This window comes from Gasterosteus aculeatus, chromosome 3 (genome assembly GCF_964276395.1).
Source record: "Gasterosteus aculeatus chromosome 3, fGasAcu3.hap1.1, whole genome shotgun sequence".
In the NCBI taxonomy this organism is placed as follows: domain Eukaryota; kingdom Metazoa; phylum Chordata; class Actinopteri; order Perciformes; family Gasterosteidae; genus Gasterosteus; species Gasterosteus aculeatus.
In genome coordinates, this window is record NC_135690.1 from 8498677 (window position 1) to 8522409 (window position 23733).

General features: G+C 44.6%; 1 protein-coding gene across 1 annotated transcript in view; it reads right to left on the minus strand.

The window, feature by feature from the left end:
* Positions 1 to 437: 437 nt before the first annotated feature.
* Positions 438 to 23733, minus strand: part of LOC120815736 (protein unc-13 homolog A) — a 24196-nt gene continuing 900 nt past the window's right edge. Inside the window, exons 2-42 of the mRNA XM_040170656.2 lie at positions 21220 to 21249; positions 20880 to 20979; positions 19668 to 19785; positions 19420 to 19543; positions 18846 to 18916; positions 18583 to 18625; positions 18155 to 18184; positions 17706 to 17919; positions 15345 to 16412; positions 15113 to 15215; positions 13865 to 13908; positions 13213 to 13291; positions 12794 to 12799; positions 12611 to 12685; positions 12285 to 12504; positions 11549 to 11776; positions 11197 to 11338; positions 10816 to 10985; positions 10563 to 10678; positions 10005 to 10168; positions 9668 to 9821; positions 9326 to 9394; positions 9068 to 9157; positions 8637 to 8771; positions 8422 to 8549; positions 7992 to 8077; positions 7722 to 7848; positions 7542 to 7638; positions 6110 to 6253; positions 5942 to 6019; positions 5647 to 5724; positions 5481 to 5569; positions 5237 to 5380; positions 4952 to 5075; positions 4340 to 4396; positions 4169 to 4249; positions 3778 to 3925; positions 3444 to 3500; positions 3224 to 3310; positions 2978 to 3134; positions 438 to 2885 (exon numbers count right to left, since the gene is read on the minus strand). Of these exons, the coding sequence (XP_040026590.2) occupies positions 2597 to 2885; positions 2978 to 3134; positions 3224 to 3310; positions 3444 to 3500; positions 3778 to 3925; positions 4169 to 4249; positions 4340 to 4396; positions 4952 to 5075; positions 5237 to 5380; positions 5481 to 5569; positions 5647 to 5724; positions 5942 to 6019; positions 6110 to 6253; positions 7542 to 7638; positions 7722 to 7848; positions 7992 to 8077; positions 8422 to 8549; positions 8637 to 8771; positions 9068 to 9157; positions 9326 to 9394; positions 9668 to 9821; positions 10005 to 10168; positions 10563 to 10678; positions 10816 to 10985; positions 11197 to 11338; positions 11549 to 11776; positions 12285 to 12504; positions 12611 to 12685; positions 12794 to 12799; positions 13213 to 13291; positions 13865 to 13908; positions 15113 to 15215; positions 15345 to 16412; positions 17706 to 17919; positions 18155 to 18184; positions 18583 to 18625; positions 18846 to 18916; positions 19420 to 19543; positions 19668 to 19785; positions 20880 to 20979; positions 21220 to 21249 (5564 nt within the window). The 3' untranslated portion in view covers positions 438 to 2596. The remainder of the gene's footprint in view (positions 2886 to 2977; positions 3135 to 3223; positions 3311 to 3443; positions 3501 to 3777; positions 3926 to 4168; positions 4250 to 4339; positions 4397 to 4951; positions 5076 to 5236; positions 5381 to 5480; positions 5570 to 5646; positions 5725 to 5941; positions 6020 to 6109; positions 6254 to 7541; positions 7639 to 7721; positions 7849 to 7991; positions 8078 to 8421; positions 8550 to 8636; positions 8772 to 9067; positions 9158 to 9325; positions 9395 to 9667; positions 9822 to 10004; positions 10169 to 10562; positions 10679 to 10815; positions 10986 to 11196; positions 11339 to 11548; positions 11777 to 12284; positions 12505 to 12610; positions 12686 to 12793; positions 12800 to 13212; positions 13292 to 13864; positions 13909 to 15112; positions 15216 to 15344; positions 16413 to 17705; positions 17920 to 18154; positions 18185 to 18582; positions 18626 to 18845; positions 18917 to 19419; positions 19544 to 19667; positions 19786 to 20879; positions 20980 to 21219; positions 21250 to 23733) is intronic.

Below are 23733 nucleotides of genomic sequence, written 5' to 3' on the forward strand. Positions count from 1 at the left end.
ATTTCAACATAGAAAACTGATCACTAATGACTTTTTTTTTACATCCCACACTGACTGTTCAACATACTATGACTTTTTACGACATTCAATAGAATTACTTTTGAAAGACGAGCATTTGTTTTTAATTGCTCTATCGCTCAGTTTTTACAACACACTTTGCAATTTCTCAACATTTCTATTTCTATTTACTTTTTTCTACTAGTAATAGGTTTTTGATACCTTTGACACACTAGAGTGTATGTATATATTCTATACACAAATTGACTTTTACATATACTATGACATCTTACAACCATTTGACATACTACACTAATTTTTCTACATATTAGTTTAGTTTGCGTTAATATAATGCGATTTAAAAATTCAATTAACACGTTTCCACACATACAAACCAGTGCAGGAATTTGATCCACATAGTGAATAAACAGACGTCAAGATAATGACACAAATGTCCCTTTAATAGGAAGCAGATCACAATCAGGCTGCATTCCAGTTCCCCTTTCTCCTCATTAAAGAACGATCAATAATGATAAGAAACAAATTAGAAACATCCTTTGTAGAAAATAATTCTCTCATGCGAGTTGTGTTGACACTACATTCATATTGGTTACAGATGACGTATTCACAAGCATTTTGGAAAAACAAAAGAAAAACAATATGACTTATTACACAGCCGTGGCAATTATAAAGAAAAAGGAAATTCGAAAGTTACATCAAAGAGACACGTGCTGGCACGAATAAGTTCCCATCATGCAATTGTAAGTAGATTCTATTCACAGGGTGGGCGTCATTGGTCTCCACAAAGTTGTGCAGCGTGCACGCATGCATGTGTCATCTCACATGTGCCCTCTTGTGCTTGAGCAGAGATCGTTGTGTAGATGTGGGTGTGCGTGTGCAGCAGTATGTGTGTGCGTACATAAATGAAGCAGGCAACCAACGAGCCCGAAACTGGACGACGGTTATAAATTAATAGTTTTGTTGTTGCTTTTTTGGCAACAACCTGACATGTCAAGTTTCGTCTTGTACCCTGAAATAATTATTAAACAAACAAAAACAACGCGACTGCACTGTTGAATGGACGCACTTAACAAGACTGAAAACAACAGTAACGCTTGGCGGCGACTCCGATGGCTTCTTTGTTTGAGGAAAAAACGAGCAATGGTTCGTGCAAATTTGGTCCTAAAAGGCAAAAAGGAATTCAAGGATAAAAACACTTTCTCCCTTCTTCAAAATGTGAGAAAAAGCTCACACCCTTCCAGCGGGGAGGGGGATTTTATGCATTCATAACAAAAGGTAATAAAATAAAAACTATAATAACTTTTACCATTTCATGGATGTGGATATTGCAGTTGGTGCTCCTCTATTTATATTGACAGCGCATACATTTATGTGTGTAAATAGATCATATTGCTCACAATCTCAAATCCCTTTAAGGTCTGACAATCAATCAATCAACACACGCGCGCACGCACAAACAAAAGACGCAACAGTGTTCTCAGACGGTTTGTTCTTCGCAAAAACGTCATGGTTTTGTGAACAAACAAACGACTATTGCGTTAAAGAGATTAGTTTAGTGTGCAGGCAATCAGGGAAAAAGTGTCCTCGTACATCGCGTGTCCTTCGGGCTTCCTCCACAGCGTCCCTCATGAAAGCCTTTCTGCGTGGCGGCGTATCGATGGCAGAGGAGGTGGACGACGGGGCACAGGGGTGAAACAGGGAGGTCAATTTGCCAAAAAAAGCATACACAGTATTTATTAGTGCGTAAACCACCAATCCTGTAGCCCTTTTTTGGAGTTAATGTGCACTGGAGGGGAGTGTCAGACACTGGGGTATTGCTTTGTGTGGCCACTTCCCTCTTCTTTATCAACACATGTCAGAATCAGCAGTTCGGGTCGTTATTATGAAGCCGGTTTAGGACGGGGTTATATGTGTACCATGATCACAAAATAGTGAAGACCCGCTCCAACCTTGATGCACGAGGGGGTACGGTTGCCATGGTTACAACAAAGTGCATCACAGTTTTCCTGGGGGTCAACATGCAGGACGTTAGCACAGGAAGGGCGGACTAGCAGTGGGGTTGCCACCAGCGGGGCGGGGGGGGGGGGGGGACGCAACATACTGGAAGGTCTGGACGGACACACGGAGAGCACAGCAAAGCGTGGACAGCTCTCTCGAAGACGCAGCGAATCAAAAGTGCAAAGTGGTCGTCCTCACTTTTAGCCGTCGTTCTGCGTTGCATCATATCAATGTACATGTACGCCGTATAAAAGGTGCAATGCGTAATGGAGAATATTGATGGTTGAGGGTTGAGGCTTGCTTATCTTGGACTAACCCCAGACGGAAAGCTTTGGGTTGAGCTGTTGAAATATTCTTTATGAAATATGCATATTTACAAACAATTCTTTATGCTTGCATTGATGAAGTGGATGTTGCATAATGTATGCAGGTATATGTACAATAGAGCCTTCTCATATGTGTGCTTGAATGCTGCACATACACTTGTTTATCTATGTCGGTGGGACTATTATCGGTGTGCAGAATAGTTTACTGTGTCTCTGCTGTGTGTGCGTGCGTGTCCTTTCTCTTCCTGTCCCCCTCAGCTGCGTCCCTCCTCGGCTGAGCGCTGGTCCGATTTGAGCTTGACGAACTCTTTGGCCACGTCGTCGTTGTTGCGCTGAGAGAGGATGCGCAGCACGGTCAGGCCCGTCTCGTCCATGTGGACGCGTCGGCCCAGCGGCATCCAGAGGGTGGCGCTGCCCTTGCTGGCTATGTCCTTCACCTGCACCACGGACATGCCCACGGTGCGGTCCTCCCTGGCGAAGCAGTAGTCCTTGACACACACCTGCAGCTCGTAGCTCTCTGGACCGACCTCTGTGCCCAACGAGCTGAAACAAGAGACGATCACGGATTTGTTGAGTTACCTCAAACGGTCATGCAAAACTAGGAGGATAATGCAGGAGAAACGGCTGAAACTCACTACTGGAAGCCCTCATTGAACTTGGGTGACCAGGTGTTGTTCTTGGACTTTGTGGCAAATTTCCTCTTCTTGTCGCTGAGGTGAGGGCCGATGATGTAGACCTCCACGAAGGGCCTGAAGCCCTGAGCCTTCCACTTTAGGTCGTTAGCAGCCACCACTGGGGGATGGACGGAGGTTGAATTAAGGAAAGACAACGTGAGAAGAAAACTGTAACGGCGTTGCGGTCTCCTCTGCGTTTTTCTGTACCTTTGATACTGATCTTGTGCTCTCCGTTAGGTTGGGGTAAAATGTCCACGCACATCACCACCTCGCCTACTGCATCCACTCCAGATGCTGCAAAGACATACTCAGTGGAATTGGTCCCATTTTTGTTCATCAAAAAGTCAGAAATAACAGGAAAATGCAGAGAAATTTCTGTGAAATAAGGCCGGGTAGACTTTGGTGTGCACGGACATGCAGACTGTACCTTTCTCTGGCGGCGTGTCTTCGTTGGCCGTGCACCGGAGTCCTTTTCCTCCGTGGACTGAGAAAAGACAAAAAAAAAAAGTCACCAGTCATTAGAGGACGGCAACCAAATATCATTTTGGACAACAGGAGAAGAGCATTTGAACACATTTAAGTTGTATTACCGATTGTATGAATACAACCACAGGGTCCATGAGCAGGACATTTTAAATTATTTATCACGCATGTTTTATGCTCAACATACTGTGTATAACTAAAACCATTATTTGCTACAATTTGCTAGAAATTCCCCCAAGCAACAAATAAAAAAAATCGGTGTCTTATGAAATCCGTACCCTGAGCGTTCTGCGAGAGGACGAACTTCCTGATGAGCTTGTCGGTGGCCTGCGTGTACAGAGACAAGGCGTAGCGCAGAGACTGGAGGTCTGGACTCTTCTCCAAGAACGTCTTCTTCAGGCCCACACCGCCGGCATGGAAGTATTGCTGCGTAACACACATGACGTCACACACGTATCGTAGGTGGGAACACGGCAAATCGGCAGGCAGAGAGACGGACAGCGGCTGATAAAACTGTTTTGGTGGGTCCTCTGTAGAGCTTTGGAACAAAAGCATATTTGAAGCCGGTTTTGCAGCTCATACTTTTCTAAAGCTACACTTATTCACAATCCTTTAAAGTTACATGTTCCCTGCCAGGTGTGTGTTTGTGTGAGACAGCGTGCACAGTACCTTGATAGTGTCCAGGGCCAGCTCTATTACTGCACACTGTTTGGGACTTAGAGCTTTGGCCTCCTCTCGGCCCATGTGCTCCTGCAGGACAGATTAAAGCGAAGGAGTCGGTGAAAATTCGCAATGCATATTTTTCCATTTGATTTGTTTGCCGCTTTCTATTTCCGTCACCTTAAGCTTGGAGAGCTGACCCAACTCCTTGGCAGCGTTGAAGATCATCTGAGTGCCCTGTCACGGAAAGCCAGACAAGTGAGAAGAGGGGGGGAGAAAAGGTAGGCGGTGCTTGAGGGCCGGGCAGTTTAGGGAGGGGTGAGTTTGGGCGGTTTAGTGAGGACGGACTTATTTATATTTAAATAAACATTCAGAACAAACAAGCTACGTCTGGGGAGAGAAAAAGGTTTTAGGGCTTTGCCGTACAGTCAGTCAGTTTTGCAGGGACTCATGGGAAGGAAATGTTGCCGCTGGCGCTACGTGCTGCCATCGCAATCAGGTTGGATGCACTGATATCCACCACAAGGACAAAGAATTGTGAAACAAAGGAACTGTGGCTGCAGAGGGTGGTGTTAAGGATCCTGTTTGAATAACCTTTCTTCATGCCGAGCGATTCTGCAAATAGTCACACACACGCACATACTTACAATGACCTAAAGAAGCAAAGGGGGGGAGAGAATGGAGCGACGGCAGGATAGATGCGTTAATGTACGATCACAATGAAAGGCACTGAAATTCAAAAGTACAGAAAAAAGGTCAGGAAAGTAGAAGTGAACGTCTTTTGCAACATACCGTCTGATCAGTGAGCGTTGGAAGCACAATTGTTTTTTCCATTGTATTCATCACTAGTTTCCACAGCTCCTTCAGCACTCGCTTTAGAACCGTCTTCTCACAAATCTTAGCAAACAACGACAGGCTGTAACACACAAACACACAATTCTTTAGACGGACAGACATGAAGGCTAATACACACAGTGTCATTAGTGCTTGTTGAGGCCATATTAACATTCATAGAGGTCAACACAAGCGTGATTTAACACCACTGAGCCAATCCATCCAATAGCTCGTCGTACTTACTTGCTGTCCAGGAAGTCCATAATGGGCTGGAGGACGTTGTCGGCCTCCTGAACCACGCTGCCGTTGGCCGGGACGGTCTGACCTTTGACCTGGGCCAGGATGTCTCCCATTTGCCTCACGTTGTCCTCGATCTGCGGCTGGAAACTAAATCGCGATACAAAAAGAACACAGGCAGCCTTTTGAAAATCAGCAGCAGAAACGGATTCAGAAATCTCTCAATTCCACGGAGGGACGCCGCACCCACCTGACTGCGAAGATGCGGCTGAGGTCGTCCATAACACTGTTGAGTTTGTTCTGCAGCTCCTTCAGGAAGTCACTAGCCTCCAGATTTAGCTGGAAAAGCCCAACGTGATCAATGCAAGAAGTACGTTAATTATAGCGCAATCACAACAGCATGTATGGAAACTCACATTTTTGCCTCCCATGGCCTCGAACATCTTCTCCAACTGAACTCTGAGCTGCTGGATGTTATTGATGATGATACATGGCTGAGGGGAGAACAAGGAAAATCATTACATACGTCGCGCTCCTTTTTCTGGCTGCTCCCGGCGCTTCATCGTAATCGATCAAGGTTAGTCCTCCAAACTTTTTGGGTCTTTCGTTCTTTATAGCGCTTTTCTGGGTACACAAATACCTCTTAGGAATTCAGATCAGCCTTTTTAAAGGCTTTTATGTCTTCTACTTTAAAATATAGTGAACACCAACCACTTTCTCCTTCTTGACATGGTTTGGAAAGTCCTTTGCAATGATGTCAGCGTAAGACAGCAGCACATTCCCGATGGTCTAGGAGAAGGACGGACAATGACGGCATACATTGGGTTAAGAGTGAATAGGTAAAGGCAGCCAGTGAGAGCATCAGCAGGTGAAAGTCACCTTGGCGAATCGCTTCATGTAGTTGCCTACGATCTGAGGGTCGGGACACTCCAGTTTGCGGATGATTTCAAAACTCTGATTGAGCTGAGAGAACACGTCCACCACCGAGCAGGAGAACAAAGCGTGCTCCGACGTGACCTGGAACTGCAGAACGAGAAGAAAGGGGGGGAAAGTGTCAACGTGCAGACTGGTGATGCCGGCAGTGAGGATCGGGGTCCCACCACGGCAGGAGTTCATTCATTTACTTCATCGACGTGAGGCGGTTCTACTGAAAGCCTCTGGGTAGGCGAGATGGAGGCAAGGAGCTCCATTAAGAGCATTAAGGCCATTGGTGAATGGTGTGACGGTATGTGACCAGCCTCCGCTGGGCCGCTGTTTCTGCTGACACGGGGATGTGGAAGCGGCCTCTGGCGACAGTAATTGGACTCAAAGGAATCCAGACATGTGCGCAGGGGGAATCTTCAGCGGCTTTGAATCAACCTTCTTGCTGTGCGGACATGTGTGTGTGCGTGTGTGCAGGTGCGTGTACATCGATCTGCGCCGTCGCATCCGCACTTCTTCACATGGACGTTTTTTTTTCCTTCCTCTGCTGTTGGTATTGAATTTTTATTGATCGCCTTGAGGCCTTCAACCTGCGTGCTAAATCAGGGGAGAAGGCGAGAGCTGTGTGAATTTGCATGAGAAATGCATGAATACATTTTACGAGGAGGAAATGCTTCAAGTAGAAGGTCAGATTCAAGCTTTCATAGTGTATTTTATTACCGTCTCAGCAAAATTGGATTGCTGAATTCTAGTCAAACTTTAGGTCTCATGTGACTGCCGGTTTCTTTCAAAACTCTTTCCTTACATTTTTCCTGCTCACTTTGCTGAGGAAAGCTGACATTTTTTTATCAAGAGAGCGGTTTGATATTTTGAAAAAGGCAAAAGAAACACTCTTAGCACAAAAACTGAAAACAGTCTTCAGGAACAAATAGTCGGTCACCAGCTGTAAAACCAGTGTTTTTGTGAATATTCAACAAATGATAGCATGTTCATTGTTAAGCTTTATAGGTGCAGGTTGGTGGATTGAGTTACTTTTGTTCTGAGCTGTGGTCGGTGTTTCCTAATGTCCTCATGCTAAGCTAAATTAGCCAGCTGCTGATGGTAGTTTCATACTTTACAGATGTCTGAATGGTGTCAATCTCCTCATAAACAATTAGGAAATAAATGTAGTTCCAAGAATATAATAAGTAGTCCAATGAACAAAAATGAGGGCAGCAAAACAAATTTCAAATGGAACATTTGGCCTTGTTGGGTGTTGCCTCGTACTTAGAGGCTGCAAATTTTAAAGCACTTGCAGAAAGTGCTTGTGGCTGAATGTGGCTTCTTTTGTGACAACAACTGTTAGTATGCTAGAATTTTACTAATCAATGATGTGGATGAAAGCACTTACCCCGTCTTTTTTGTCCCTCTCCAAGGCTCCATGCAGAAAATCTCTTGACACCTCTTCATTTTCGTCCAACCACATGACAACAAATGGTTCAAACCAGCTGCAGGACAAAGAACGAGACAACATGAGTTTCTGTGCCGATCAGGTAGCTGTAGGAGGAGACGTGTGCATGCGGATACTTACGCTGGATACTCGGGTACGTGCTTCTGGAAAGTGGACAGCTCCTTGCAGTACTCATTGTAGAGCCACTTCACCTTGAAGTGCAAGTTCATGTAATCTGCGCTTTTACACAGGCGGTTCTTCTCATGCTCTGAATATCAAGTAGACACAAAGAATGAGGAACGTTTTATCATAGACAGTAGTTTACACATAAAACACACACACTCCATTCACAAACTAATGGCTCCTCTTATTTAAGCGCCTGTGATATCACGCAAACACACAGACACCTACCCTCCATGGCGTATCTCATATCTTGTGCGAACATGTTCCACATGACTTCGGCGCTGATCTTGCCTACGTTCAGTTCCTGGGGAAACCTAAACGAAGCAGTACGCAGTCTTACAGTCCGTAATGGTAATTTATTATTTATCGAGACACAGCCTCATTTTTATTCAACATCTGAGTTATCATCATTGTCACCAAAAACGAAGACAATGATCCATTAAATGAATAATCATGAATAATAAATAAATAGCAATTGTAAGGACATTTGTTTTACTTTCCTTTTATGAACTGACCATGGTATCAAATCAAGAGATACAGGCTTTTCTTTCTTAAGCAGATCCCATATGGCTACTCATAAACTAGCCCTGAAAGCTCCAGCAGTGCCTCCGCATGCATAATATGAGGAACTAGGTTGATGTTATGAGCTGTGACTCACTGATTAAGGCAAGGAGTGTAGGAGTTTTTGTCCTCCTCTATGATGGAGACGATCAGGGTGATGAGTTTGGACCAGAAGTCCAGGTTCTTGGTGTTGGGGCCCTGCTCATCTGGGGGGACCGCCTTTGACTGGAGACAAAAATAGGCCATGGAATCATGTCGTAACAGCTTGTTTCTTTACAGCGAGAGCACAGAAAAACAAACACACACACTTACAGGGTCTGTCTGATATTCCCTGTTGTACAGGTCGTGGCAGTTGTTGAAAATGTACTCGTAGGTGGAGTTCAGACAGGCTTTCACACAGTCCTTCACCACCTGGCTGGCTCTGGGGGGACTCTGCAGCTCCTGAACCTGAACACAAATGTTACACGACAATATGGTTGAATCCAATTCACCTCCAAGAGATGTCGGCGCTTAGAAGGGATTTAACCATAAACTCACTGAGCTGCACAAATCCCTCCGAAATACATTAACCTCCTACATTAGCCTCACATGATCATAGCTGAAGTTAGCATAAGGTAATGTTATGCTGATTCTCAGTTCATGCCTTAGCCTACTTTCCAGAAAGTACTAGAAACTTCTTGCATGTGCTACTATAACAAGAGCTATTCTGAAAAGAAAAGATCACATTTTTCAGCGACCCATACCTTCATCCTAAAGAATGTGATGCTTGTCAAGAGATCCACTGTGGACTTGAGGTCTTGTAGTCGTTCAGGACTGCTGGCAGGGAAATTATTCTGAAAGCACATTCACAAACAGAAACGGCAGAAACTGTTAACATACGCTTAAGAAGTTCATTTTTCTTAAAAGTAGTAACATGATGCGTTAGTGACTTTATCAAAACAGAACAATTTTAATTTCATCCTAAACACAGAAGAGACACAAGAGGTGGATTCTGTCAGTACCCGGTACATGGACAAGTCGATCCTCAGCGAGTTGTGCAGCTGATCCAACAGTTTGACAAACCGCTCCTTCTAAACAGGAGAAGACACAGAACAGAAGAAACCACTCAGGAACAAATACCACGGCTGAACGGTTCGTTACAAAGTACACAAACCCCAGGCTGGAACTGACAGGGCTTAGCTGAGTGGCCGTTTGGGGAAGTGGGCAGGGCCACATTAAGGACCCACAGCTTGTTCTCACACAACAAGAGTTTGTACGAGCAATATTCTGAAGTACAGCACCTTTCAGCTCAAGTATGTGTATATCTTGTAGAACATAGTCACAAATATCGAGAAGGGACTCACGCCAAAGTTTGATGCAGCAAATCTGTCTGAGGCAGAAACATTGTTGGAGGACTGGGTGGTGTGGGCGTAGTAAGCATTGATGTTGGCAAGCAGGGTGCTCATCACAGCCGGCACTCCTGGGCACATGTACTTGGATGACAAGCAGGCAAAGTGGCTGTGGGGTGGAAGGGGCAAGAACAACATTTAGTGTATGTACTTGCTCCAATGTATTGGAAAAATAAACTGTAGTCATAATATCTGTTTAAAAGCAAGCGGAATTAAAGAAACTCCTCTAACTGTGGATTTGATCTTTCTAATTGCACATTCAAAAAGGTAAGCATTGAGAGTAGTGACTGACGTCATGGCCTGGTAGATGGACTCTACTCCGTATCTCATAGCGAACTCATCCACGATCTCCTGAGCAGTCTCCTCAAAATACACCTTCCAGGCATCATCCCCTTTGGCATCGGGGATCTTTACGACGCCGCCATTCTGCTCTTCAGTTGTGTACTGGAACAAATGCTGAAAAAAATATGGAAAAATGAAAAAGAAAATTGCATCTCAAATTCGTCTAGAAAGATCATCAGAAAGGTGAATTGAACAGGCCTGAGATAAGATGTACAGATTGATTCTTGGATACTTAATAACAACAACCAAGTAACCTTGTGGTAACACAAAGCCACGAATCCATTTATATTTGTGGAAAGCCTCTCATATGATTAGAATACTTCTTTAATCATCTGTCTGTCTAATCTTAAATGTCCATCCAGCTGGTGTAAGCCCATAAGGGGGGGAGATACATTTGGTTCAGGCAAACAATCAGAAAAGCTGATTGAATGGTCAAGAATCTTAACACAAAAAACATCCACTACTTTTTCCTCTGGAAGATTTCCACCATATTTTCCCTTAGACCTACCTCATGTAAACAGGTGTACTGGACATGGTAAGGAGCAACCGTCTCCTCTCCTTTGATCTCCACACTTATGTGCATCCGGATGGCTCCTGACACCGCAGACTTATCAGTTCTCTTGTCTGTCAAAAGAAAGTAAGATATACATTCCTCCGTGGTTGACTGAGTTAGTTGCATCTTCGAGCGTTTAATGATCCGTTTCTATTGCGGTCGTCTGTCTATAATTCCCGGTCGTCTTCACTCTTATCTTGAAACCTACCCAGGTTGTACCAAACGTCCATCTCCCCACTCAGAGTCCGGACTTCGATGATGGTTTGCCCCAGGAAGTCATCGCTCTCACGTTTGAACCTTTGTTTGACCCGTGACTTGATGTCGTCGTCCTCGTCCCACACGCGAACCTTGATGCGGTCAGACGAGTTGTGGCACTCACTGAATAGGGCAGAGACAGAAGTTGTTGGCTAAAAAAAGTCAACAACGGTGCTGCTGAGGAACAAATATGTTGGTGGATATAACGAGGGAAAAGAGTCATCTCTAGTTAATTATTTCATGACTGACATGTGTTATCTGATATTAGAGCCTAAATGAGATAACTGCACCGTTAAATAACAAATGTGCATTTGAAACATTCCACGGTACTCACAAGTGAAAGTTTTCTTCCCAGACAGGGTTGAGGTTTCCATAGATGGTCTTGGTTCTCTTCTTGGTTTTTCCAACTTGAACAGTTACATAAGGGTCACTGGAACCTGTCTTGTCTTTAGCCTGCAGGCCCTGAGCGCAAACCACTGAGGAAGAAACATTTAAACAATTATACAGCTGTCGCACTAGAATTCATAATGTATTACAACTGGGGGTTTTTGAATCCAAAAACAAGTGACAAAATAAAAAAAGTCCTTAAAATCTAACCTCAAGAAAAGTTCAAATTATAAATCCCAAACTCAACAATCAATCTTAACAATGGACTTTACAAGCAGTACACAACACTCTTAACTGACCGGTGATGCTGATCTTTGCCGACCATTTGGAGGTCCCATCAAGCACGCTCTGCTTGATTTGTTTCATTTGCGTGCCGTGTGTCGTTTTGTCGAGGGCGAACACTTCCAAGATGAGTTCAAAGATTTCTGGTTTGTTCCTCTCTCGGATTTTCATGCGGTCTTTCAGGACCATGATGATGCCCTGGGTCCGGTCCTCCGCCCCGTGCTTTGAGCTCTTCTCTGCAGCTCCTGATGAGACGGATGGATGGAGGAGAGGGACATATGATGGTGAGAACAGTTCATACACTACAACATATTCATGGCATTACGGCGCATAGGCTAGCAGCTCATCCCCTGTTTCCCTGCAACCCAAGAAAGCATCAAATTTAGAAAATCTCTGAATTCTCTCGGCCAGGAATCAAATTCCAAAAAAATCCTATAATATGGCGGTTGACTGCAGAATCAGTATAAGAGTTGGATAAGTCTCCCTGTGTGGAACTGAATTAGTCAAAGTGGTATGGATGCAAAGGCTTTGGGTAGAGAAGAGAGGCAGGAGTATGACAGCACATTACTCAAGAGATAAACTGGAAAGGAAGAGGAAGGAGAACGTTAGAGTGGATAGAGGACAATGATAATGGGATATCAATCGGCCAGAAGGTTTCAAAGGACGTGCTGAAATGGGTTTTGCGTAATGTTCAAAAGTGTGTTTTTGTGCATGTGTGCAAAAATGTATGCGAGTTGATTCTGCGATACTTACTCTGCAGACAGTCGGCATTGAGCAGATCTTGGCATTTATCGTGGCATTTCACGCCGCACTCGGAGCAGCGCATGCCTTGTCGGGCGATACCCCAGAGCAGCCCCTCGCACTCGTAGCAGTAGGTGGGCGTGGTGGCTGTCCACACCTCGAAGTTGTGTGGAGTAGTGGAGGAGATGGGGTAGATCAGAGCCTGCAGGGTCTTTTTATAAACGTGACTTTTCTGCAAAGGGCACGGAGGAGAAAAACGGGAGTTTGATACCAGCGGGGATTAAAAAAGTAGGAACTTCCTGAACAGAATGGTGTAGAAGTGAGGCGAGGAAACCCACTAGCTCTTCATTGCCGAGCGTGGTGGAAGCCATGGCGGAGGTGATGCCAGCCTTACGAGAGCTCTGCACTAGAGACTGGAGACAAGAGGGTACACACAAACACAGCTTTATGTTTGAACTGCACTTCATATTTATGTTTGGTTTAGCCATGAATACATTTGTAAGGGATGAGCACACACTCACCATCGCCTGACGAGTCCAGGAAGTGATGGAACAGAGGAGACAAAGAAACAATATATTACGAATTTCAAAAAGTTGCAAATATCTATGACGTGTGTGAGTCACAAAGGTATTTCCTCAACTCCAGAGAACATTGGAATTACATTGATTAATTAGTGTATTTATATTAACAGATATGTAAGAATATTTATTCAATCAAACACATGACATGGAGGGGATATTAACTTAAGCAGCCTTTATGAATATATTCACTTTGGATTATAGAAAAAAGGGGAACATTGAGATGTAAAGAAGAAACATGTTGAGCTGTTTTCAGAGTAAAGAAAATCAACTATAAATCAGTTAGTAAACCGAGACTTTGCAAAATAATCTTTCTAACAAGGATTATTGCTTGTGTGTGTGCGTCCACGTTTGTTTCTCACCAGATCTCTGACTAGAGGAACGGCTTTCCTTTTGCGAAGGTCAGGCATGCTGTCAATACTGTAGAGTGCCCCTCCCACTCTGAAGGAGAAAGGAACGAACCGTTACACATTCATGTGAATACTTTCAGCAATATTTACAAAAGATTTAATGATCAGCAAAATGTTTTACTCTGAAATTGAGTTTTACTACTCTGGGCCGGATGCAAGTACCTCCACAATTAAATTATTTCTCCCTCTGCTTGCGTCAAACGACTGGAGAGTTTAATTATGCAGCCTGCCTCGTCTCAAATAGGCAGAACGACACTGGGTTTTATTTCTGCGTAGTTAGCACTTATTCAGCATGCAGCCCCTGTTCCACTTTGAGGTCTGCCTCATCTACAAATGACCTGCCTGCTAAGTCGGGGCAGCCCACAGCCTCTAACACTCACTGGCCAAATGCCATAAACTGAGTGAGCCGGAACTGAGGATTCCCGAACGAAAGAAGGGCAGTTTAAAATCGAAGCGGCGGTGGCCGATTTCCACAATGATGTGAGGATCACTTTGACTGAGGCCATGTAGTTATTGCATTAGCTTGACTATCCACTGCAGGATTCATTATGTATTCTATGAACGGCAAAGAATATTACTTGAGGAACTGCCAGGGAGCACTCACCCTCCTTTACCAAACCACAGCGAGCTGGAGGTCTCTCCTCGAGCCTGAGGGAGACAAAGAGGTAACGTCAGACTAAAAAGCAAGCAACCATGTTCGTCCCTGCAGTGTCATCTTGCATTCATATACTTAATAAATAAGGCTTTGGAGTAGAATTATCTGATAAAACAGAAATATTTGGCTTTTAGCCTTTCAATTTGGATCTCATTTGTGTATTTCTTCCATTAGTGGTAAACAAAAAAAAAAGACTGGGTTGTGTTAGTAAAAAAACCTTTTTCATTCACACAATTTGTAAAACTGGGAAATAAATCTGCCATGAATTGATCCATTAAAAAGCACAACTGGGAACTCATTAGAATATAGGTTTTGCATGTTTTGCAGGTTTTCGCAAAAAGGTGCTTTGCCTAAATTTTAAAACAAAATATATCTTTGGAGACTCAGATGGAGTGTGGCTTATGCTTTTAGTGGATGTCAGTTTTTGATATAAAATAACACAATTGTTGTGATGATGAGTGAGCTTAGTGAAGTTGTCCGTTTACACGCAGTGGAAAGCTCAACAAGACATCGTTTGAGCGCCTTTCCTTCTTTCTCTCAAGCATCCAAACGTGTTGCACCTACCTGTCAGCATGCTCCAATGATGGCCGAGCAAAGTGCATGCGAGTGTCGCTATGGCAATGACATGAAACTGAAAAGCAAACAAAGTGGGTTTCGGCACAAATAATAGAAATTAAAAGACAAACAAAAAAGAAGCCAAAAATGTACAAAAACGCAACGTGACACACATGAACATAAACATCAAAGCAAGTGATTAATTCAAAGGTAACGAATACCAACATAATATGTGAATAAAATATGCAAGTGAAAACTGATCAAGCAAAATATTATGTGTAAAAACATATGAAGCCGTTTTGTCTAAGTGCTGCACCTCAACTCAGATAAAACCCCTGCAGTCAGTGTGGTTATTTTAAGTAAAAAGGTAGCAGTCATAGAATATGAAACACATCAAGTCTGCTTCCTGCTCTCAAAGCAACTTGGGAAGTAACAGTATGTACCCGGACTGTCACATAAATTATGCATTGCATATTCATATTTCTTCATACTTTGAAGATACTTTTAGAGTCTCTTGAACGGGTATATTTTTTTAGATCCCAGGATGGAACTGAATAAGGTCTGCAGGGATTGGACTGGACCGGTGTGGAGGACAGAAGTGGATTTTGATGTTCGTGTTGGGGTTCAAACCAGTGATCTTACCTCCCGGAGCTGTTCTAAGACTTTATTGTAAAGTCTTAGCCAGTTCTCCTTGGCTCGGACTGCTGGATCCACTGGCTCCTTGGGCTCCTCTACGACTGGAGGACTAAAACAAAAAAACAGTTTGACTTGACGCAGAACAATGTCTTTGGCAACAGACGTGTTCTTGTTGTAGTTCTATCCTATTTGTATTGTTGAATTAATTAATCCGATTCCATTCAAACGTCTCGCCTACCTTTCAGGCGGTGTCTCTTCTTCCTCCAACGGTGACGGCGGCCTGCTCTCCTCATAAAGCTCCCGTTTCTCCTCCACGGGGAGCGTGTCCTCTGGCTCAGCGGGGGGCGTCCTGGCCTCTTCATCCAACATCATATCCTCCTCCAACCACGGCTCTTCCTCCAGCTGAAGAGCCTGGTCCTCAGGGGTGGTGGCAGCACCATTCAGATGGGATTGAGGCTGCCCGGAGGATTGGCTCTGTTGGGACGAAAGGTCCACGGCAGTTGAGGGGGGCTGGGAGGCGGCGTTAACCACGGCGGATGGATGGGACGGAGGGACCACACCGGCTGCAGCAGACTGGTGTTGTTGAGATGCGGCCGAGGCTGGAGGGTGAGACTGGGCGGGCTGCCCGGTGGGAACAGAGGACAAGAAAGTAGAGGCCAAGCCTGTGACTGCAGCCGTCAGAGGTTTGGCCATTGAGAAGAAGGACGTGGCAGACGGAGCCGGCTGCGTTTGTGTCTGGGGCGGTTTAGGTGCTTGGGCAGTTGGTTGACCGGAGGGGGGCTGTGTCACGCCAGGTGCACGAGACTGGTTGGATGTTTGGTTGGTGGGTTGAGAGGCGGGCTGCTGTTGGTGTAAAGACGACTGTTTCTCCAGAGGAGGTCTGGAACTGGGCACATCCAGGGTCGTGGGGGCTGTCGACGTTGGTGTGGGGGTGAACGGAGGCTCCATGTCCTCGCTGAGCGTCCCGTCCAAGTTGTACAAATCATCCTCATCGTACATTATCTCCTCATCCTCGTAGAGGCCCCCCTCTTCTCCTTCGTACAGTGCTCCGTCATCCTCCTCGTACAGAGCCGCCTCCTCTCCTCCGTCTTTGCTGTATCCGCCCTCATCGCTGTAGGCTCCCTGGGTCTCATCGGGGTCCCAGTCCGGGGAGCCTTTACTGTAGCTGACCGAGGAGTGGCAGGAGTGGTAAGAGTCGTTCTCGTCGTAGGGGTCCCTCTCTCCATACTCAACAACGTAGTCCTCCTCGCTCAGCTGACTGCTGCCCCGACTCAGCTCTGCAGACGACGCGTAGCTCCCCGACGGACTGAAGGGAGGAAAGCGAAACAAGAGTTAGGGTACAAGAGTGCAACATGCCCTGAAGAGGCTAATTAAAGTATTTAAGAGGGATACATTTTTTTTAATGAACGTGGAGTAACTTTCATTAAAGTTATTATTGCATTTATGCAAATATTTGACCGTGCCATTATGAGCAATAATTTGAAAAATGTTCAGAGAGCAGTTTGCTGGAGCACTCAGTGGCCTACACACGGTGCAATCTACCGGCCAGCCGTACTAAAAACCTTTTCGACAGGTCTCTGCACGGCCAGGAATAATGTTGATGGCTAATCAATGAAAAGCACCAGTGATACAAGAGTAGCAGACAATCACAGCTAAATAGAGCAGAAAAGAATGGTGAGAGGCCTCCAGAAGGCTGACAAAAGAAAAAGAACAAGCATCCAGAAATACCACAAGCAGGGGATGTATTTATAGTCCTTGATGAATGGGGATATTAAAAACAGAACAGCTGCACAGAAAAGAAGGAGGATGTTTCGGGTGGAGGGGGATAATAAAGACGAGAAGGGAGTGGTGAGAATAGAAGGAGAGAGGATAGTGAGTGAGCGAGTGAAGAGTGCTGAGAGGAAAGAGATGAATAAGAATGGGCAGCCGTGAGAGGAGGTTGCTCTTAGTTCTCTGTGAAAGAAATACCATTTGGTCCTTTGTGACCTAATGATGGACTGGCATACACACATGGTTTGTTCTTTCACTAGTAGAAGATTTCAACATGTCGCAGGTGTAAATGACAAAATGAACAATGGTGACCAAGTCGGGTTGTTTGTGATGTCGATTCCCAGGAACTTAGAAATGTTCATTTACTCCAGATAAGCTCCATTGATGCAGAGAGGTTTGGTGTCTTTGTCTCCCTTCACTAAAAGGAACAATCAGCTCCTTGGTTTTATTGATGGTCAAACAGTAGGAGGTTTCCTTAGAATTCCAATGAAAGATTGTTGATGTCTTCTAACAAGAGGTTTCATTGTTGTTTGTAGCAGTGTGCAGCAAGAACAGGGGGGGATTTTATCCTAAATACCAATATTACTAACTCATATTGAATCAATATATATTAATTTAATACATAATTGGTGCGTACAAACAAGAAATCCACATCAAATAAATATTTAGGTAGTAAATCGATTAAAAGGGGGACATTAAACATTAAAATTCAAATTTTGTGACATACTGAGAGACAGTCTCAGACACTGGATTGCAATGCACATATTTTGCAATTTCATAAACAAAATAAAAATTGACTTCCATGTTACACTGAAGCAAACGTACAAACCTGACAGTCCTCTGAGGTTGGTAGTCGAGGTCATGGCTGACGCCAGAGCGCGGGAAAGAGAGGCTTCTGGAGCTGCGGTGCTGCTGGCTGATGGGGTACTGGTGGACGGAGGCGTTGGGCTGGGACGTGCTGTAGTAGGGAGGGGGGATGCTGTTACTGGTTTCACTGCGATAGTCGCTGTCCCTGTCGTCCACAGCACTGTCTGGGTCTTCATCTGCACAGAGGTACATGCAAACGGCAAGAGAAAAAAATTCAGCTGTGTTTTGGGATCTCCTTGCAACGTGCAGCAATAGGAGAAAAGAAGAGCGAGAGGAAGAGTGGCACAGAGAGAATAGTCTCACAGTTCCTCCAATATATGAGTTATCTCCTCAAACTCTAACTGAAAGTCAGCCACCATGAACCTATTTTGTTTCCCAGATTCTGACGTATGTACACTAAAGTACACTTACTTTGTTGGTCTCCCCATAGACTCCAGTTACCTGCAATTAGAACAGGACGGTGTGAGTGTTGAGGATGATAAATTGCACCGGTGTGCAACATAAACATGCATTTACACAATTAAAGCATTAACGTTGCCACGTCGTGGTGTGAATGGACTTGTGAGGCTCCACCTCTTGCAACCTGCTGCTGAGAGTTGGCTCAACGTGCTAAATCAGCATCTCGGTGGTGAATTTCTCCCGTTATCAGATACCCTTATTGATCCTTTATAGTGCAGCAATATTTGACCATTTAGAACGCACAAAAGCCCACGGGTGGTCACATGCATAACGCACCCACTGAGCTTAAACAATCTAATTACATCAACGGTTAAAACACATAATTGTCTCGCTCAGCACAAAGAAATGGGTGGTCCGTACGAGCAGTGATGTGCACTTACAGCACTGGGTTCCTGGTACTCGTAGAGGGCGTTCCTGCTCCTCCTGCAAAGATAACCAGAGTAAGCAAAATGTAGAACTTACAGTCTGAAAGACATTAACTTGTAACCTAAATGTAAATGTTACGCTTATATGCAGAACGTGGAAACCATTAAGTTGTATTTCATTAAGTAGTGCGTGATATACCAGTTACCCCTATTGATCACATTGGTATGCTCCTAAAATGTGAGAGCTGGGATATGAATGCAATGGGCAGACGGCTTACATCTTGGTCCCTCATGGCATTGAGCTGCTCCAGTTTTTTAGCCCAGTATCGTGCCTCATCCTCGGGGATATCTGAAAAACAACATACAGAAAAACTCAGGAGGCCAAATGGCCACTAATAAAGGCTGTTCAAAGAGTTCATTTAAAAACAACCCATTTACCAATTACTTGGTAATTATTTCACCCAGTTTTGTCCTTTTCACACACAGCTTTAAAGCCAAACCCGTGTCAATACGCCACATTCCCAAACGGAGGAGTCGGGTGTACAGTATCGACTTGAGGAAGAGAAAACCGTAAGGTAATAACACCCAATCAATGGTAAGAAGAACACAGCTAGCTCACTGAGAGGGGAAGGAGCCCCACATCCCCAGCATTCACAGACAGCCGTGAATAAACAAGGCACTTTAAAAGTGGGTCAGCAATGATTTGTGTTTATACATCACTGTTTGCTGTGGAAACATACAGGCATCATTTAATCAAGTCCTCGTCTCGTTTTCTTAAAGGGTTGCTGACATCCTACACTTTCATATTCATAATGACGGTTTCTGAGTTTGGTGTGAATATGGATTTCTCACCCAGGGGCAGTTCAAAGCGCGTGTCGAGTAGCACCAGGTGGAGAGTGGGCTCTTTGGTGCCACTGATCTCATTATCAGTCATGATGACCTGAGAGTCCAGCGTGAGCCATTCCCCCGGACCTTCCTGCGTACAGAGAGACATTTTGCAGCAGACTGAACAAATGGATGAGCGCGATGAAAACATGTCCCATCACCGACTGAGTACAGGGGGTTAAACTGAAGTCTTTCTCGAGCGGTGAGCGGCAAACCTCATTTGACTGTCGGATGTTATGGAGGGGAATCCACAAGGTGCCAACCATGGTGTCCCAGATCAACCCTTTGTTCCACATCTCCACTGTCAGACCCAGGTCCAAGCGGTTAATTTCACTGGATAGGAGAAGGACAAACAAAAAAGGTAAATGGATATATTTTAGCAACTTGCCTTCAATTTTATGCCACTTAATAACTATACTCCACTTCATCTGGAAATATTTAACTCTGAAGATTAAGTTCTTGCACAAAAGAACATATGGTTGACTTAAAAACCTAGACAATAAAGATCAAATCATGATATTTCACAGGACAACAAGAAATAGAGAAAATGCTTTAACTGGAGGTACGAGTTTCACCATTTACAGACAAATGCTAAACACACAAAACATATTTCTAGGCTGCTTCAGTGTGCCAAATATAAGACATGTCTCTGTGGGAGAAACCCGGAGAGAATCTAACATAAAACATTTACAAGACAGCAGTACACAGAGACCGGGGGGAAGAAAGACGGAGGAATGAAGAAGAGAGGGATGAAGGCAGTGGAGGAGGAGATGGTATTACATGCCTGCAGGAGGAGAGTGGGAACTTTAATTAAGAAATAGGGGGACTGGATTTCCCGTCTCAGTGGTGACTCCTTAAATGAAACGTGGCTGTTGGATTCGTGGCTGTGACTGAAGGGGAGCACTCGTCTGAAGGCCGTTTGGAGGAAGGGATGAGGCTCTCTCTGCAGCCCGAGCGTTACATAACACAGCTTCCCTGATGCACCCCAGTACAATGCTCAATGCCTCCCAAGCATCTTACAAATGCACAGGACTCCGCAGTCAGCCTGCCTGCCGCATCCCACCTGCTAAACCATTCCCAACGTTTACCGCCCATACGCCGCTGCATTGTAAGTGCCACACTGCTGTTCTCTTAGCAGGCCAAATTCTGTGTGTTGTATAAGGCTCTAAAGATAGTACTTGGTTAGGAGAAGTGACGGAGGAGTGAGAAGAGGGGCCGGGAGCTTCTTAAAACAATATAGGGGTAAAGGGCACCTGGGAAGAGTTAAAAAGAGGGAGGGGTTGATAGATGGATAAAACAGAAAGGAACTCAAGCTGCTAAAGTGGAGAGTAGATGACAGGGTGGAAAGTGAAGGCTGAGGAAGGAGCGGAGGGAGGAACAGGAGGAGAGAGAGAGCGAGTTCTGTCTGAGGATAATGAGGCACTCACAACATGAAGTCCTGCTCCCAGCTGGGCAAGTTGCCCCTGACAGCAATGGTTGTGCTCTTCACATTTTGTACCTTTAGAGTCACATAAGTGTTGAATTTCTCTGTTCAGGAGAGAGGGATGAAGAAAGGGATGCGTTACAATGAAATGTGTCCGCATTTCGAAAAATAATATTTTGCAGTCCCAGTGAGATATAAATATTGTATTTTACAGAGTGACTGACTTCCCATCCCTTCAATGTCATTGATGGCTGCAGCATGTAATGTGTCCGCAGTCTGATTAAAGATTAATGTCAGATGCCAGCAAGTCTCCTTCTTCCCAATGCCAGGATGCCAGGTCTTACCTTGGGGTCCATCCAGCTTGGCTTTCTTCACTGTGGACACACAGAGGGACAAAGTCACACAGAGGAACACCATCTGCTGTCACCTCAAAGCGCTCCTGCATCCTCTTTTCTGTGTTTTTAAATAGGAAACGGGCAACGGGATGGCCGCAATAATTAAGCCAGTGTGTGAATTATTAAACCGGACTAAGAACTTTAACACCTGTTTTGCAATGGCTATTCATAGGACTGTTGACGTACAGTAGGAAACCGAATTTGCAACTATGCAGATTTGGAATGAGTGCCCTGCATGTTTTGCCGTCAGGTACAGACATGTTGCAACAGTGTGGAAGGAAAACAAAGAAACACACAGCGTTTGAAAACTAAAAATGCATGCAACAAATATATATGCAGCAGCGACTTAAAACATATGACCGAAACACATTTTCATTAATAACGTCTTTTTAATAGAATGAATTCTAGTCGTACCAAGATACAAGCGCCCAAAAATATGTTATGTTCGTGAATGTATTTATTATACAATCGTTCAGGGAGAATACACACCTTTATCAAACTCACAGGATTATTCAGAGTGCATTAAATCACAGGCTCTCTCTCTGCACCACCTTTCTACCAGCTTTGACGTAACACACACACACACACACACACACACACACACACACATACATTTTTAATGCTCCACTGCCTCTCCAATGCGCACACACACATCCTACAGAACCCCACACCACCCTGCAGGTGTGTTCACACACACGTTTGCATTATTCACCTGCAAATTAAAGCTGGCTTTGCAATTTTAACCAAACCTGCATCATGATCACCTTATGAGAAACAAAATGCAAACACCAATTCACAACATACCTCACAATGCTCTCCACACCAGAACCGCTCGTACCCACCCGTGAAAAATACAAGTTTACATAAAATTGCCCCGAGTCAGCAGCGCAATTTTCTTTTTTCCATTCCTCACTACTTTTACTTTGTATTCCTTCCATAAAACACCAACAATTTGAGCTCAATCTGCAGCTTAAGTGATACACGGTTATCCACAGGCACAGAAGTACTCACACACACACACACACACACACACACACACACACACACACACACTCAACTGCAGTGACTCACTCGCATGCATACACCTGCAGTAATGACAATATATTAATATCAACTAAAAAATGCAACAAACACAAATACACATGCTCTGCCTTTCTGCTCCAGCTCAACTTCCTTCTAAAGTCCAGTTTGGTTTTTCAAACACAGCTGAATATCCACTCTGAATGGAAGAGAAAAATGACATCATTGAATACTATGAATTAATTAACGCAGAAAGGAAACCAGACTGTGTTTTCAGCAGTGAGACATGAGAGCTCGCTACATGCTGTGTGTTAGTGTCAACACTAAAACAGCCCTTGAAATATATCTGTACATGAGGAGGATCAATATAAAAGGAATTGGATTTTCAACAGTGGAAAGCTGAAGCCTAATAACCACGCAATCATAAATCTCTCTGACAAGGTGAGTTATGATGAGAAATGTCCACGAGCTCCACATGCATCCAAGCAGAGGACCACAACTCAAACACTCTACATGTTAGTGCCTATCAAAGTTTAGGTTTAGAAAATGACGTCATAGCCATCCATCAAAATCTGGTGAAATGTCCTTATGGGTTTGTTATTCTTTAATCAGAGAATATGCAGCATAATCCGCCAGACCCCAACAGCACATTTTGCGCCACCCCATATAGTTCATGCAGAAAGCACCTCTGACACAGCAGACTCTCACTTATGGGAACTAAGCGGATTGCCAAAAAAAAAAAAAAAAGAGACTTGACGGGAAATCAAGCAAACCCTTCAACTCATACTGTCAGGGAATGTGAAGTAGGGGGTGGGTGAGCGCAGTTCAGCCTTCCACTGACAACATGAGCGCTGACACCATTCAGATGGACAGCACTTTGTTCTAAAGTACTACACATAGACTGCTGACAGAGACATTACATAATCCCAACACATGGTGAAAACTACATTTTGAAAATGTGTAATATCTGCAGGAAAGACGAGCTCATCCGTATTCCGTTTCCGAATTCTGCTTTGTCGGCAGATGCTCCAAAAACAAGTGCTGCCTGTTCCAGGAGGCACGGAGTGCTGTGGGGGCCAGAAATAGCTCTAGTCAGGTAAGCATGAATGATGTAACGGGAACAGAAAGGCGGCTCTCTGCCAAGTCTCATAGTCTACGACACCGACAGCCGCGGCCCGGCCTTTATGAATGAAGAACGCTCAGGGCCTTAAAGACGCCCGGGACTGACTCAGTGCAGGGACAGTCAGCAGGGTGGAGGGGGGGGGAGGAGGTGGAGGGCAGGGCACGACAAATGTGGGGGAGCATCCGTAACGGGCTGGACATATTAAAGGTGACTTTGAAACCACTTTCATTTTACATGTCTGGGACCTCAAAAATAACCTCCAGGCGCTCATTCACTGACCAGGGTTGGCTCCGATTTGGAGCCTAAAAGGATTTGTTGAC